Source organism: Podarcis filfolensis, assembly GCF_964270895.1.
Source record: "Podarcis filfolensis genome assembly, chromosome: 1".
Lineage (NCBI taxonomy): Eukaryota > Metazoa > Chordata > Lepidosauria > Squamata > Lacertidae > Podarcis > Podarcis filfolensis.
This window is the reverse complement of record NC_139604.1, coordinates 3,324,023-3,339,831: the sequence shown is the minus strand read 5'-3', so window position 1 is coordinate 3,339,831 and position 15,809 is coordinate 3,324,023. Positions and strand designations below refer to the sequence as shown.

The window sequence follows — 15,809 nt, the reverse complement described above, 5'->3', positions numbered from 1 at the left end:
GAGGAGGGCAACCAAAATGGTCAAAGGCCTGGAAACGATGCCTTATGAGGAACGGCTAAGGGAGCTGGGCATGTTTAGCCTGGAGAAGAGGAGGTTAAGGGGTGATATGATAGCCATGTTCAAATATATAAAAGGATGTCACATAGAGGAGGGAGAAAGGTTGTTTTCTGCTGCTCCAGAGAAGCGGACACGGAGCAATGGATCCAAACTACAAGAAAGAAGATTCCACCTAAACATTAGGAAGAACTTCCTGACAGTAAGAGCTGTTCGACAGTGGAATTTGCTGCCAAGGAGTGTGGTGGAGTCTCCTTCTTTGGAGGTCTTTAAGCAGAGGCTTGACAACCATATGTCAGGAGTGCTCTGATGGTGTTTCCTGCTTGGCAGGGGGTTGGACTCGATGGCCCTTGTGGTCTCTTCCAACTCTATGATTCTATGATTCTATGATTCTATGATAATACACCTCCCCAAAGACAGTTCACATTTAATAATTCCAACTAAGCATAAGGCAAATCTTTTTAAAGCAGCAGATTGAAGCACCACTGCTCCATATTGTAGCTCACTGTTTTGATTTCAGAGTTTTGAAAACGGAAACAAACATTTAGGAAGATGAGGCTGCAGCTTTTGTAAGTCTTTATCTCTCCTGGTCTTATGTGAGAGTATGTAGGGTAGAAGAAGCTGCACAGAGCATCTTGATGTCCCGGTGCAAGTGCTGGAGTTTAACATATTTATAGTCGGACCACAAGTTGGTGTCCAGGTACCTAGTACAGGATACAGAGAATAAGCATATAGGAGCCCGATAAAAGCTCCAGATACTCCCGCACCAAAGTTGCTGCAGATCCTCCTGCAGTTGTTCCCCAACCCTTGTTAACAAAATAATGTATTGTGGTTGCTTATAACGGCATGGCTACAAACTACTACATTTATTCTATAAATTTACTCTACATGTATTATATTACTTGTGCTGGACCCCCTTGAAATTCTCACTTATCTGTGTGAGTGCAGCTTCTCCCATGCTTGTAGGTCTATAAATCCTTCCATCCCCTTAAAAAAGAGGTTTAGCTGTTGTGGAGGTAACGTGTGCTGAGGGCGCAGAGTAAGTTTTGTAGTTGCCAGTCCCCTCATCATATTTAACCATGATAGGAGAAACCGCAGAAGAAGTTGCAATCGGAGTGGCCAGTGAACATCACAAGGGGCCAGGCACCCCAAATTCAGAATATCCTGTCTGTACAGTGCTAAGTTTTTGGCACCAATTTAAAACCAGCACCACCCAGGCCTTTGCCTCTATTCCCACTGCTGTGAAGTTTACTTATCTTGCTACCGTTTTATTTTGTTAATGCTTGCTGATGCATTACATTTTGTTTTACCTATTTTATTAGCAATTGTAACTTGCTCTTCGAAGAGTGCAATAGAAATACCATATTTCACTGCATCATTGTTGCATTTTTAATGCTCTCCCCCCTCCAAAAAAAGGGGGGTGCAACCATTATGTAATGAATTACGGTAATGGCTGGAAGCTGTCAAGGTGGGTGGACGCCGTCGTGTCCCAGATTGTAGGCAGGAGGAGATGCAGGCCTCAGCAGTTGGGTGTGAGCCAAGCCGTGGGGTGCTGGAGTTCCACGCCTGCCAAGTTTGCACTGGTCTCTGGCAGCTCGCGCGCCCCAAGGCATGAACACATGGAGGGGCCCAGAGAGGCAAAAGCAATCTGGCGCCCGGGTTGAATGCCCTTCCCAGTCAATAGCCGGCATTCAAGGCCATCGGCAGCCCAGCTCCACGGATCCTCCTGCTGTCGAATTATACCCTGCAACTATTATGTGGGGAAAGCACTGGGACCAACTTTAGAGCTGCAAAAATGGGAGTGAGACTATTATGAGATTAAATGTGGTATTTTAATATCAAAGTACAATGATTATCTGCTTCCCATACATACAATGCCCAGCTCATTATCTGCATACTGCAAAAGCCAATAAAACCAATGTCCACACCTTGAATGCATAAAGAATTCGACTTCAGACACATTAGTGACAAACACTTTTGTCCATTAATTTTTCAAGAAATGCATCAGAGGTTAGCTACCTTAGTTTTCTCAAAGCAATGGGTATTATATGTAGAATATAAAGTGAAATGTTCCCATGAAGACTGGCTTTTTAGAAAGCAAGCAAGAACCCGTTAATGAGGATGCTTCCACAAGCAAAGAGACAAGCAAATGAGCAAAGAGGAATGTCTGGCAACATGAGGAAGCTTCAGTGGTGGAAGAGACGGAGGCTGGTATGAACAAGAGTTATTCCCAGCTCATCGCAGGCTTCGATCACAACTTGGTCAGCTGCTGAACCAGAAGGGGCAGCAATGAACTGGACTCCACTCTGAGAGAAAAGGAGGAGGGAGACAAAAACAAATCAGCTTTATTGAACCATTTCATTAGCTGCTGAACAACCCTGCACATATGGGGTGCCCACAAAAGCTGTCAACCACTTTTGGGGAAGATTGTCCTAAATGGAGGTCAGAGAGGACACTAAGGGTGGTGAATCTTCTCTTTGGAAGGTGCTGAAAGATGAGAATTGTAACCTGTCTGAGTTTGAGTAAGTATCATCAGCTTTGTTGATGCTGACCTTTAAAGCTCTAAACGGCCTCGGTCCAGTATACCTGAAGGAGCGTCTCCACCCCCATCGTTCAGTACAGACACTGAGATCCAGCGCCAAGGGCCTTCTGGCAGTTCCCTCATTGCGAGAAGTGAGGTTACAGGGAACCAGGCAGAGGTCCTTCTCGGTAGTGGCTCCCACCCTGTGGAACGCCCTCCCTTCAGATGTGAAGGAAATAAGCAGCTATCTTATCTTTAAAAGACATCTGAAGGCAGCCCTGTTCAGGGAAGTTTTTAATATTTAATGCTGTATTGTTTTTAATACTTGATTGGGAGCCGCCCAGAGTGGCTGGGGAAACTCAGCCAGATGGGCGGGGTATAAATAATAAATTATTATTATTATTTATTATTATTTCCTGAAATGCATGTCTGGACTACAGCTACTCCTGCTTCCACTTTGATACCTCTTACTTGCAACCGGAACCTACAAAACAGACTTTAGGGAGCCAGTATGCAGAGCAAGAGCAGCTAACTGGACATATTCTCCTCAGGCCCATTAGTCATTAAGAGTCACAGTCACAGTCACACACACACACACACACACACACACACACACACACACACCACACCCGCCAATTCCACAGCCTTACCCGCTTTGCTCTATCCACGTTATCCCTGAAAGGGAAGAAAGCATCAGAGCTGAGCGAGACGCCATTCAGTTTCCCAATCCATGCCTTTTGGTCTGCCTCAGTTAGCAAAGCTGGGACTTCCTCAAACAGCGCCTTCCACTTGACAAGATCTTCATCCTGAAAAGGGGCATTTTAAAAATTCACCTGCTTCATTGGTGGCATCTAATTCAACAATGCAGGCAAATACAGTGACAAGAATGCAAACATTTCTCCAAGTTCCCCACTGGAAGGTCACAGCTACGTAACACCTTGCTACAAAATTTGTACTCGGAGGTTTATTAAATTCTAAGCCCCCCTGGTTCCTTTGTTGTTTAAACTAATACACACACGTACCCTTATAGCTTCCTGCTACAAAGCACCCTGCTCATTTCAGTCATTTGCTTTGCTTGGCCTATTTTCTGCTACTCCAGCCAGTGAGTAAACATCAAAGCACCCAAACAGACCATTTAGTACAAGGAGCCCAACACAACATTTAACAAAACAGGATTTTGGCTCACTGTCCTCTGTCTTGAGTGCCACGGATCCAGCTGCCGTTTGCCCCAAGGAAGCAATCAGACTGCTGACATGATTTGCAGAATGTCTGTTTTAACCACATCCCTGTTTGCTTTATTGCATTCAGACTTTATTGCATTCCGAAGGAGTGTGTAGTTTACCAAGTTATGCAACGTTTGTGGAAGCCCTGAACTTGCTAGAGAAGCATTCCAGTAATTGGAATAAGAAGTCAAACAGCCTTCTGCAGCTAAAGGGGGTGGGGGCAGTGTTCAAATTTGGATATTTGTTTTTAATGCTTTCGGCACAAGCTTTTCAACCAGAGAGTTGCCATTCGTGGTCCTTTTATTCCCTTAAAGATCTCTGATGAGAACTAGGCAGCAGCTCTGACTTAATTTCTTCTGGTACTTCAGATTGAAGTCTTTAGGAACCTTCCCTCTTTACGAACCAGACCTTCTCGTGGAAGCAGCTATAAAGGTACCCGGTTGGATCTTCTGAAATATCAGTTGATAAATATGATGTGTGACTAACCCAGATCTGGAAGGAAGACACTTGATACTGATCCTAGTTTTATTTGAATCTGACTCTTACCTTTCAGATGCCACATCATGATGGGAGTATTGTTTGCCTCTGAGAAATTCAGAGATGCCTGGCCTTTTTACTGAGGCTTCCAAGGATCACCTAACTTGCGGGGGGGGGGGGGGCTCTACCCTAAGAAGTCTAATGCACTTGGAACAAACTTGCCTGTTTTTCATACTGTTGTTTTTTGTAATTAAGCACTATATAAAAGCAACAGGGAATTACAGCTTCAATAACTAACAGCACATAGATCCTGCCATGGCAATCACAACCAAGAGCTCCCATCCCAAGTACATGAATATGCAAGGCACATCCCTTTCTCCCTAGGCTTTGGCTATCCTATTGAATATTTGAATAAGGCAGCACAGAGCTTTCGCAGGGTTGTAAGCATTCCAAGGTGCCTCCTATGTGAGGAGAGGTTGCACGTGGCCTAGTGGTCAGAGTGCCAGACTTGGGAGGCCAGAGTTCAAATCCCTGGTTCGGCCAAGAACCTCACTGGGTGACCCTGAGCCAGTCACTGCCTCTCAGCATAACCTACCTCACAAGACTGTTGTAGGGATTAAGTGAGGAGCAGGGGGAATCATGTAAGACACCTTGAGCTCCCTGGAGAAAGGGGTATAAATGCAAGCACCATTCCTGAACAGACTCTGGACTTTGTCTCTAGCCAGGTGCCCCCAGGCTTACCTCTCCAATGGTCCCTGTGACATACTGATCAATAGCATTAGAGATTTCCGCTCTTTTCACTCCTGCTTTGAACTTCATGGAGAGCACCCGCGGGTGATGCCTGAGCCACCAGTGGTTTGCCTTGTCTCCAGCCAGTCGGGTGCAATGGATTCGGGACTGCTGCCCGGCCCCAATGCCAACCACCTGAAACAGACAGAGCACTAAAGTTATTTGGAGGAAGGGCAAGCTTCCATGGGACCTTTCCCTAAGAAATTCACTCAAGGCCTCACCAGAAAAGCCAAACCTTAAACAAACTGTGTCACCGATATGTACCAGTTTAGAAACAAGATTCCTGAACATTACACACCCGCCGGGGGCGGGGGGGGGGGGGGGTTGGGAAGCAAAATATTTGTTAAGTTAGGAAACAAGACTGCTTTTTCTTCAGTAATCTCTGCATTGAGCCAAGGAAAAGGAAGCACTCAAGTTATGAGAATTTCTAGGCATCTAGCCTGCTCTGGGAAAGCAGTTGCACTGCGTGGTGTGAGCCGTTCTCCAGTGTGGGAGTCCCAACCACTATGGAGAAAGCTGTAATATTCTCTACTACATTGTAAGCTATCTTAATTTCCACAATCACTACAGACTTCATTGAAATGGGCAGATGGTGCAGGAGTTTAAGGCAGCCAAAGAGAGTCAATTCTGGCTGAGTGAATAGGTGTCACTGGCCTAGAGAAGGCTCACTGCAGCCCTGAACCTCTGGAAAAGATTAGGGGCCCCAACCCAAAGGGGGATTATAAAGCTCCAAGATATTTCCTTGGAATTCAGTCTTACCAGGTTCAATAGGCTGTGTAACCTAATGCTGTCCAGCATTATATGAACTTGTCCACGTAAGCAAAACAACATATAGGAAAATTGTCAAAGGTTAGATTTGCAAGCAGGGAAATATACAGCTCAGGAGTAGGTAAGTTTCTAGCTGAAATTTATTCATTACTTTAATACAATTTTGTATACTGCTTGACTGGAAAAAATCCCCCGCAAAAAAGCACAAAAAACCCACCATTTTGGTTTACAAAATGCTGGAACATATGATGATACAAGAGTAACATAGAAACTGTTGAGCTTTTTTTGAAGGGGTGGGGAGACACAACTCATAGGCCTCTAACATTAAGGAGAAAGAAAGAGGGGCGAAGAGATAGAGAATACCAACATCCAAAACTTTTGAGTTCCAATCCCTGCATATTTTTTCCTGCTGTTACCACTTTAGTTCTACATATATTTTCAAACTTTTTTTCCACAACAATGAGGACTAGAAAAGCGGGCGGAATCTAAATGAAATTTAGAAGGAAGACTGGATTTTTATATACTCCAGGTGCTATCCAGTCAGTTCCAGGCAGGAAGCCTGGCTGCGCAGGAGGGCAACTGCAGCCACACATTTTCCACATTCCCAAAGAGCGCAGTCTGGCTGTTCAGTATCAAGGCTGCCTCCTAAGTCCATTCAATATTAAAGTCATTTGCCTGAGGCACACCAACTCTTTTGGAAGTGATGGCTTGGGGCAGGGAGGATGAGGAGGCAACAGTGGATGTTGTCCGGATGGTAGTGCTGTGGTCATTAGGCCAGAGGAGCCCCAGGGGAGCTGTGGCAGCCCCACAGGTACACACAATGCTGCTGCTTCTGCGAGGTCACAATTTCCCCCCTTCCCCTTACGGAGGCACTTATACTGGGCATTGCCAAAGCCAGAAATAATTAACTGGTGCAGAAAGACAACTTCTTCTGCTAAGCTACTGCCTTTCTGCTTAGTAGCAAACCCAGTTTCTTCCTATCTAAATTCTACCTGCCTGCATGTGCTCCATCTGAAGCAGAAATAGCAGCAATCTATCAGAAAACCCATGCATGTGAAGACAAGTTCTTAAGAAACTAGTCTACTTCAAACGGCTGTCCTGTAAATCCACTAATAAACGAAGAAAGCGAAACGGGGGGCAGTCACCCTCACGCGTGAAGTCTGGCTAGCAAGCTTCTTTTAGCATCCAAAGTTTTTGTGGTCTCAGCCCTTCTAATATGCTGTTATATCTATCTAAAACGCTCCGGGAAAAGTCATTACATAATTTATTTTACAGGTGGGCTGGAGAGCAGTTTAGCAGACTGACTGGAGAGGATAGTTTTAAGAAGACAACATATGTTTTATTTTGCGTAAAGCCAAGAGCAGCGTTACACCACCCTCCCCCTCTCTACAGACCGGCACTCACCGGGAGAAATGTTAACCTGAAATCAGGTTATCAATAACAATTTCCCTGCTCATTTTTTCCAGGGTCCGCAATTATAGAAATTACCAGTTATTATTATTCATGACTGCAATCCTATCTAGCAGCAGGGCTTAATAACGTTTACTGAAAGAATAGCATCTGACACTCTAAACTACAATTTGGGTGTAGAAATTATGATTGTTGGGATCAGGAGTCAAGGGACCAAATTCAAATAGCTGTTCAGCCACAAAGCTAACGGGTAGCCTTGGGACAGTCACATCTTTTCAGCGTAAACTACATCCGTCGGTATGTGTGTACAGTCATACCTCTTGTTACGTTTGCTTCAGGTTAAAATCTTTTCAGGTTGTGTCCCGCGGTGACCCGAAGTACTGGAAAGGGTTACTTCTGTGTTTCACTGCTCACGCTCAAAATGATGTCACGTGCATGTGCAGAAGCGGCGAATTGCGACCCGCGCAGACGTGGGTTGCATTCTGCTCATGTTGCGAACAGGGCTCCGGAATGGATCCCGTTCACAACCAGAGGTACCACTGTATATGTGTGTGTTTTTACAAACCATGCATTCTGCTCTGCTCACCTTGAACTCAAGAGACAGAATAAAAATCTAAACAAATCCAGGGAAAGGTGTAAACCTCATTCTAATGCAATAAGGACTCAAAAGCTATACTACAACTGTACATTCACAACCCTGCACTAATTCAGATAATAATGCCAGTTCCATGCTTAGGCAGTGGAACTCTATGCATTTTTACTCTGAAGCAATCTCCATTTGCTCAGATCGATCTTATTACTGTAGATTAAAATTCTGAATTCATTTTTAAGCCTGTATTTAAAGGGCAGTAAAAGGCTATTATTACTACCTCCAGTGCCATTGCAACAGGGAACTCAGAGAGCAAATAGTCTCTTAAGTTAAGGGACTGACATCAAGGAGGTGGCCTATAATCTCAAATGGCCAAAGCTCAAGAGTTTGCATCATCCACATGGATTTCATTTTCAGCTCAATTATTTTTGGGGTTTGGGCCTTCATTCTGCTATGTTAAAAACAGGCTGGGGGGCACTTTCCGCTCTCCTCACCCCCACCCTCTGCAATATTTTGGGACTGTCTTCCTGTTTCCGACCAAGGACAAGCTCTTTAGAAAGGAGCACCAGGGGAGAGATGAGTTCCTTGCTGGGTCAAGAGGCCTGGCCACTGCCTCAAACTTTCCAGCCTAGGCTGCATTTACCAGATGTTAAAGCCCTGAGTCCAAGGCCAAACTGAAAGAAATGAACCATTTGCTGTCTTATTCCTACAGTGATTTCACATCTTGCCAGAATCATTTAAAAAACAAAAATAAAGATCGTTCCCCAATGACAGGGAATGAAAAATCTGGACTTGTGTCCTTTTTTTAGCAGCCAATGAATAATATGCTCCTAGCTAACAAGACAGCCACTGGCATTACACAACATTGCGCTTGTTTAATATTCCTCAGGGGCTGCACAATGAATGGATTTACAGAGTCCTGCATGCTGGGCAGCTGCAATGTTGTGCCTGCTCCATTAGAAAGGTCTTTTGCCTAACATGGCTTCTCCACTGGCTTCAGGACTGCATTGAACCTCAATACAAGCTGATTTTACACATCAAACAACACTCTTCATCTTCACAACAAACAAAATACTGCACCTCTGAGCAGTGCAAGTGCTTGGTCTATGGCAGTAGCTCTCAAAGGGCAGGCCTTGCCCCACGGGTGTACCAGGAGAGGGTGGGAAGTGCGGTGGGAAGATTCAAGGGCAATCAAAGAAACATTCCAACATTTCAGTGTAGCATAGTATCAACTTAAAAAATACAATAAAATGCAGAATATGGATATCTTTTTAAAATGAGAGTGAGAGCACTGGCTGTTTTTCTACAGTTCTCCACAACATATTGTTGTGAACAGGGATTTTGAACTCTGACAAATATGAAAGATCAGAAAAGAGAAAGGCTTCTTTGTGTTGAAGAGATGAGTTTGTTTGTCTCAAACTACACCTAATATAAATGTGATTACTCATACTTAAGGCACAGATGAAAGAGGCTCGTTTATAATTACATTTTGGAAACGATTCATGTTCTTATGAAGCTGCACTGTTTTATACTTTCTGGGTGTCTCATGACCATATTATATAGTAGTTGTGTTCTGTGTTATAATTCAAGCACTGCTAGGAGTTGTTTCTTTGTGTTTTCCAATGTATTTACAGTGGTGCCTCGCAAGACGAAATTAATTCGTTCCGCAAGTTTTTTCTTCTTGCGAGTTTTTCGTCTTGCGAAGCACGGTTTCCCATAGGAATGCATTGAAAATCAATTAATGCGTTCCTATGGAGACCGCTTGCCAGGCTGGCGGTGCGGAGAAGGGCTTTTCTCCCCACCGAAAGCCTTCAGGACAGGTCCGGGAACAGAGGGGAAGGCGCGCAGCGCTTCTCCTCTGTTCCCGGGGCTTGCAGTGGGAGGAGGGTTTTTCCTCCCCACTGCCAACATTCAGAACAGCATTCTGAATGTTGGCGGTGGGAAGGAAAACCCTCCTCCCACCGCAAGTCTTCAGGACAGCCATCCGAAGGCTGGCGGTGGGGCGGAGAGACCTCCTCCCGCCGCCAGCCTTCTGAGCAGCCTTCCGAAGGCTGGCGGTGGGGCGGAGAGACCTCCTCCCGCCGCCAGCCTTCGGAAGGCTGCTCGGAAGGCTGGCGGCGGGAGGAGGTCTCTCCGCCCCACCGCCAGCCTTCGGAGGAGCCTTCCGAAGGCTGGCGGCGGGAGGAGGTCTCTCCGCCCCACCGCCAGCCTTCGGAGGAGCCGTCTGAAGGCTGGCAGCGGGAGGAGGTCTCTCCGCCCCACCGCCAGCCTTCGGAGGAGCCTTCCGAAGGCTGGCGCGGGGAGGTCTCTCCGCCCCACCGCCACCCTTCGGAGGAGCCTTCCGAAGGCTGGCGGCGGGAGGAGGTCTCTCCGCCCCACCGCCAGCCTTCGGAGGAGCCGTCCGAAGGCTGGCGGCGGGAGGAGGTCTCTCCGCCCCACCGCCAGCCTTCGGAGGAGGTCCGAGGACAGTGGGGAAGACGCGCTGCGCTTCCCCGCTGTCCTGGAGATTTCCCTATGGGCTTTCGTCTTGCGAAGGAAGCCCATAGGGAAATTCGTTTTGCGAAGCGCCTCCAAAACGGAAAAACCCTTTCGTCTAGCGGGTTTTTCGTCTTGCGAGGCGTTCGTCTTGCGGGGCACCACTGTATTATCAATAAAAAATCTGATGTGGGGTGAGCTAATTTATATTCTGAGAAAAAAAGTTTGAGAACCTGGTCTGTGGTGTTTGATTTGTTAATTCTTGCTCCTTCGTAGTCACTGAGTGAAAGACATAGTGTGTGAAGTTGCTTCCCTTCCAAGCAAAGAGTGCTCAGGATCCTGCATGAGCCTCTACGCTCAAGGAGCCATGCGGCAGAAACCACGACTCCCTCCCAGTGCTGCTCCTTAACTGCCCCATGGCAGCTCCTTACAACCTCCACCTTCAGATCTGCTCCCAGGGCCAAAAAGCTTCTTTACCCCTGCATGATAGTTTCTACCAATTCCCCAAGCCACATGCAGCCCCTAGAAAATCTACCTTGCTTTGGTGGTGGCAAAAATATAGGTGGCCGTGGCAGGGGAGGGGGTGGGTCTACAGGAAATTACAAAAATCACAGCAGGGGTTTCTGTTGGATGTGAATGGAAGCAGCCCTTCTGTCCCTGGGGAAGAACAATTCAGGAGCTAAGGCCATGTGCTTCTATTACCTTTATTCCTTCATAAGCATTCTGGGTTGCTTATTATATGCCTCTCGTCTGAGTAACTGAATTTGAGTACCATGATTCTTAATTAAGGGGGAAAGCAGCAAATCCTGTCAGCTCTGAAGATAAAAACTCGAGGGGCACTTAGGGCTCCCTCCACGCTCCCCCTTGTCCCATGCCTAGAAACATGGGGGTCTGAGCTGTTTCCCCCTGCCCTGCACCTTCCCCAGGGAAAACCCTCTAGCTCTGAAACGGAGCCAGCATCAACCCAGAGAAAACCCAAATGGCGGTTTGCTCCAATTGACTACTAAAGAACTTAGTTCTCAGCTGAGTCCTAAGGAGTAGACTCTTTTCCCTGGGGAAAAGAGTGGGGCAAGAGGAAGTGTGGATAAGCCCTCAATATCAGGAGCTGGACAATATTGAAGCACATCCCAAGGTGGGGGGGGGGAGTCATGGCACACCCCCCTGAAAGTTAAGGGGCCGCTCAAGGGCTTGTTCATTCTGGCTGTGGCCCTGATCCTTTAAGATTTACGGGAGATTTGCCACGAATTTCAATGGCTCTTGAATGGTGCTAAAAGCAACTGAACATTTATACAGCCAACACTATACCAGCCAGGTACAAGGTATATCAAAAGTACCCAATGGAGAGTTGCCATTTCAGGTCTGAATGACTTGTTTATTGCAACGAAGAATCTCAGTGTATTCTAGTTAACTCTCTTGGGATGTTTGCAGAGGCTGCAACAGAATACAGCCCTCATGTGTGTCAACTGAAATGACGGTATAAACAGTTCAATCATTTATCCGGAGAAGAAACAGAAGCAGGATTAGAATCCTAAATTATTCCAGAAGCTTCCCCCCCCCTTGTTTTTCAGCTCAGCCTAGCCTCTGAGCACATAAACAAATCACAGGACGAAGTCAACTAAGAAGCTTTTGACACAGAGAAAAAAGCTCATCGTGTTGCTATAACTGCTACCATTAAAAAAGTGTGTGTGGTGGGGGAGGGTAAAGCCCAACATCCAGAGAAAAACAAGCACAGTTCAAAATGTACCATACACAAACAGAATCAAAATGTACACCATTTGCCCCAAATAGCAAAGAGGAGTCTTCCTTCTGCTTGAACCTGAATGGAGTCTCTTACTTCCCCAGCATCACAGATGGTACAGTCATTATTGCAACGCTCCAACAATGGAAAATGCAGCTGCCTCTGCAAAGGCTCTGGAGGAAACATCAAGGAGGGATGCTCAACACCGTTCTTGAAAGGGAGCAGCGGCAAATGCGCTTTGTTCCTGGACCAGTCCTATTTATTATGCTTATGGGGAGGACATGAGCTTGAAATGACCTGTGAGACCAGCAGCAGAACAGCTACAGCCCATGAGGCTTCTCTGAAGCACTTTAATAAGGTCAAAATTAAAAACTGTACCACCAGCACAACACCAAGCTCCTCACCCTTCCTGGCAGGCAACAGCGACAGACCTGCTGGGAAGCTTCCACAATCTCCCACCTTGTAAGGTTACAGTGTTGATAAAGCACAGGACACATGACTGCCACCCTAGACTCCTTAGGAGAGCAGAGCAAATTGGCAAGTTATAAAAAAAGGACCCCTGGACGGTTAAGTTCAGTCAAAGGAGACTATGGGGTTGCGGTGCTCATCTTGTTTTCAGGCCAAGGGAGCTGGCGTTTTGTCCAGTTTCCCTGACTCACTAGAGGATTTCCCGCCAGTCTGCCCCTAGGAGCACTTCAATGCAGGGAGACATATTGACATTTATGGCGCAGCGGCAGTAAACCTGTATGGCACCACAAACAAGTCTCCTTGCAAAGGCAGGAGAACTCTTTCAAAGTCAGCAGATTGGTCCCAACAAGCCAAAGCATCTTTAGAAGGACAGCAGCAACTCAACAGGACTCAATATCCCAAACACTGTTTCTAGCTCAACATCACCACTCGTAATTGTGGGCAAGTTCAGAACTGGGAAGTATGCAGAAAGGTCTGCCATGCACTTGAAAATAATAAAGAAGAGGTGTGACGGGGAACACTTCCAAGGCATGCAAGTAGCACTCTTAAGTCTGATGGGGGAGTAAAGATGGCAGTGCCTGGTGGAGAAGAAGAAGCACTCTTTGTGCACAAAAACACACTCAGATTCCGGATGAAGACACGACTGCAGTGGCAGCGTGGCGTAAATGGTTTGAAAACACATTCACTGTACACCAAGGTATTTCTTTTCTGGGCAGCGAATGTGCCCTCAGTCACTTACAATGTAGGTCCATCATCACCCACTCTGCTGCTGGCTTCAATATAGTAAACACACACAAGGGAAATTTTGGAGTCTGTGAGCCAGAGAACATAGAAAAAGGTGGGAAGGGAAGAATGTATCAAATGGAACTTAGCAAAACTTTAACTGCAGACCCTGCAGAAAGATGTCTAAATCACTGCACTTGTATTTGTTTCACAGCACGAAGTTTCAAAAGCTGACGTTCTGACCAGAAAGTACAATGGGATGATCTCCCTTGAACGTTTCCAAGCAGTTACCTGTCCATTCTTGGCATAACAAACTGAATTAGACTGGGTGTATTTGACAGCGATGCTGGCAACAATCAGATCTCGGACTGCTGGCTCGGGCAGCTGAAACAACAAGAGAGAGGTGGCTGTGAAGGTATCACTATTAAAGTATGGAAATTGGCTGCAAAGGCAAAAGGAAAGGAAAAACCCACTTCCTAAGCAGCACTACTCCAGACATAAAACTGAAGATCAGGGCACTTACTTTAATAACTGTTTTGAGTCTTTACTCTAAACACTCTGCAAACCAATTATCTTCTATAACCTGAGTGGTTAGATGACCGTTGAATTAAAATGAAGGCACAACTGTTTTTTTCTAGAAAAATCTAGGTGGTCTTTAACAGAATTCCCCTGCAGAGCAAGGCAGCTGTCTCCATGAGACACTGACATCTCTTCACCAGCCCTGTGTGAAGTCTCTCCTCTCTCTCTCTCCTGACAGGGCTGCTGCCTCTTCCCTGGAGACCAAGAGGGGAGCTGAGAAGAGGGGGGCTGGGGGCCCTGTTGGGGGGAGTGACATTCATTCCCAGAAACAACACAGAAGATGCTAGAAGCCAGGGCGCAAGGTCACTGTGAAGAATGTCTTTACCCATGCACTCTTCTGTACTGGACAGTTAAGAGATGTTTAGTCTAAACTCTTCTCTCAAACTGTGAAGATGTGAGAGACGGTCTGGCAGTTTTTAGGGCCAGGCCTGAGCATTAAGTTTAAACTGCCTCGATCAGGGCTCTAGTAGAGGCTTTGTTTTGTATAGTTTGTAACAGCCACGCTTAAAACTGACCGTAAAGACTTGTGTCTGTACTCAATCATTTCCTGTGATTTATTTCCACTTGCCGTGCTAGTCTTGGAACTCCCACATGCTGTGGAAGCTGCGTGATTGCTCTGCTGCAGAGCAGGCCAGGTACCTGGAAGTGGGCTGGACCCAAAGACAGCTGCATGCCAAACCCCAACAGGTTATGGAAATATCCAACAAGCACCCCAGAGGATTTATCTGAGCAGGAAAGGTGGATTTTCAGATGAGCAAGTTTCACCAATTGGCTTCTGCTTCTACCATCCTCACTACATACAGGATCTCCAGCCCGTCTCCAGATTTCTTGGCATCCTTGTATTACTAGTGAAGATGGACAGTTTAGTGACTGAGCAGCAGATAAACAAGCCTGGGGAAAGCAGGCAAGCAGCGATGTTTAATGGCAACCTGATTAATGGCAAAGTGTTCTGCAGAGCCACCTGCTGATCTTAAGTGGTACTACACCAACAGGTTGGGTGCCTGCCTGTCTTTGGTGAAAATGACGAGGTTCTGAATGGGCTTCTGGACTTGTTTGAAGGAGAGGTGTTTTTTTGGGGGGGGGCATCGGCCTTTGGAGAGGACTGGTGTTTGGATGCCACTCTTCAGAACTGATGCTTGGTGTTCTGTTCTTTTCAACTCAAGATAAAGGAGGATGGAATCAGAGGGCTGTATGTCCAAAGCCTGAGTCCTGCCATTCAATTATATACTGTTAAGGCTGAACCATTAAATGGTCTCAACGTAGCGCTCTAATTTCCATTCCTGACAGGAGCATTGTCAGTCAGCTCTCCCATCAAGGCACCCTTTCCTTCACTTACACTTTTATTTTTAGTAACGATGTTTTTGAAGAGAGATCGGTCAATCACGCCATCGTTCCTCTTCTGCATCAGATGCAATCCAAACAGAGTGCGGATTTCGTTTTCATCCGGCTCATAAGCTGGGTCCATCTAAAAAGCAGGATTCTGTTCTTAATGCCATGTCGATTTAATACAGTTTCTCTCATTGCTTATTGTTAATGAAGTACTGCAGACACCTGCTGGAAAGCAGGAGCCAGCAAAAGCTTTACCAGAAATGTTCAGCTCCATGGTCCTCACAAATGCCAAAATACACTTCAAAACAAGCAAGCAGCACCTGCTGAAAGTTTCTGTGCGGCGGCTTCCCAAAGTCTTATTCGTCTTTCAGGGTTTCTAGCCTCCTTCTCTTAAAGTGACTATGACTGCAGTCCTAGAAACATTTCAGTAGGGAGCAAGCCCCACTGAACCCACCGGGACTTGTTCCTGAGTAAATATGTGATGGGTTACTCCCCCCCCCCCCCCCCCCCGGCACAGAGATTGAGGGGTTTTGTATATAAATAGCCATATTTTTGTGATTTTATTTCTTTGCAGAACTTTTGAAGAAGAAGAAGAAGAGTTTGGATTTGATATCCTGCCTTTCACTCCCTTTAAGGAGTCTCAAAGCGGCTAACAATCTCCTTTCC

The 15,809-nt window shown here is 46.2% G+C and overlaps 1 protein-coding gene across 1 annotated transcript in view; it reads right to left on the bottom strand.

The window, feature by feature from the left end:
- Positions 1 to 1,864: 1,864 nt before the first annotated feature.
- The window catches only part of ATIC (5-aminoimidazole-4-carboxamide ribonucleotide formyltransferase/IMP cyclohydrolase), a 32,182-nt gene continuing 18,237 nt past the window's right edge, over positions 1,865 to 15,809 (bottom strand). Inside the window, exons 12-16 of the mRNA XM_083629740.1 lie at positions 15,151 to 15,279; positions 13,527 to 13,619; positions 5,017 to 5,199; positions 3,226 to 3,381; positions 1,865 to 2,360 (exon numbers count right to left, since the gene is read on the bottom strand). Of these exons, the coding sequence (XP_083485866.1) occupies positions 2,241 to 2,360; positions 3,226 to 3,381; positions 5,017 to 5,199; positions 13,527 to 13,619; positions 15,151 to 15,279 (681 nt within the window). The 3' untranslated portion in view covers positions 1,865 to 2,240. The remainder of the gene's footprint in view (positions 2,361 to 3,225; positions 3,382 to 5,016; positions 5,200 to 13,526; positions 13,620 to 15,150; positions 15,280 to 15,809) is intronic.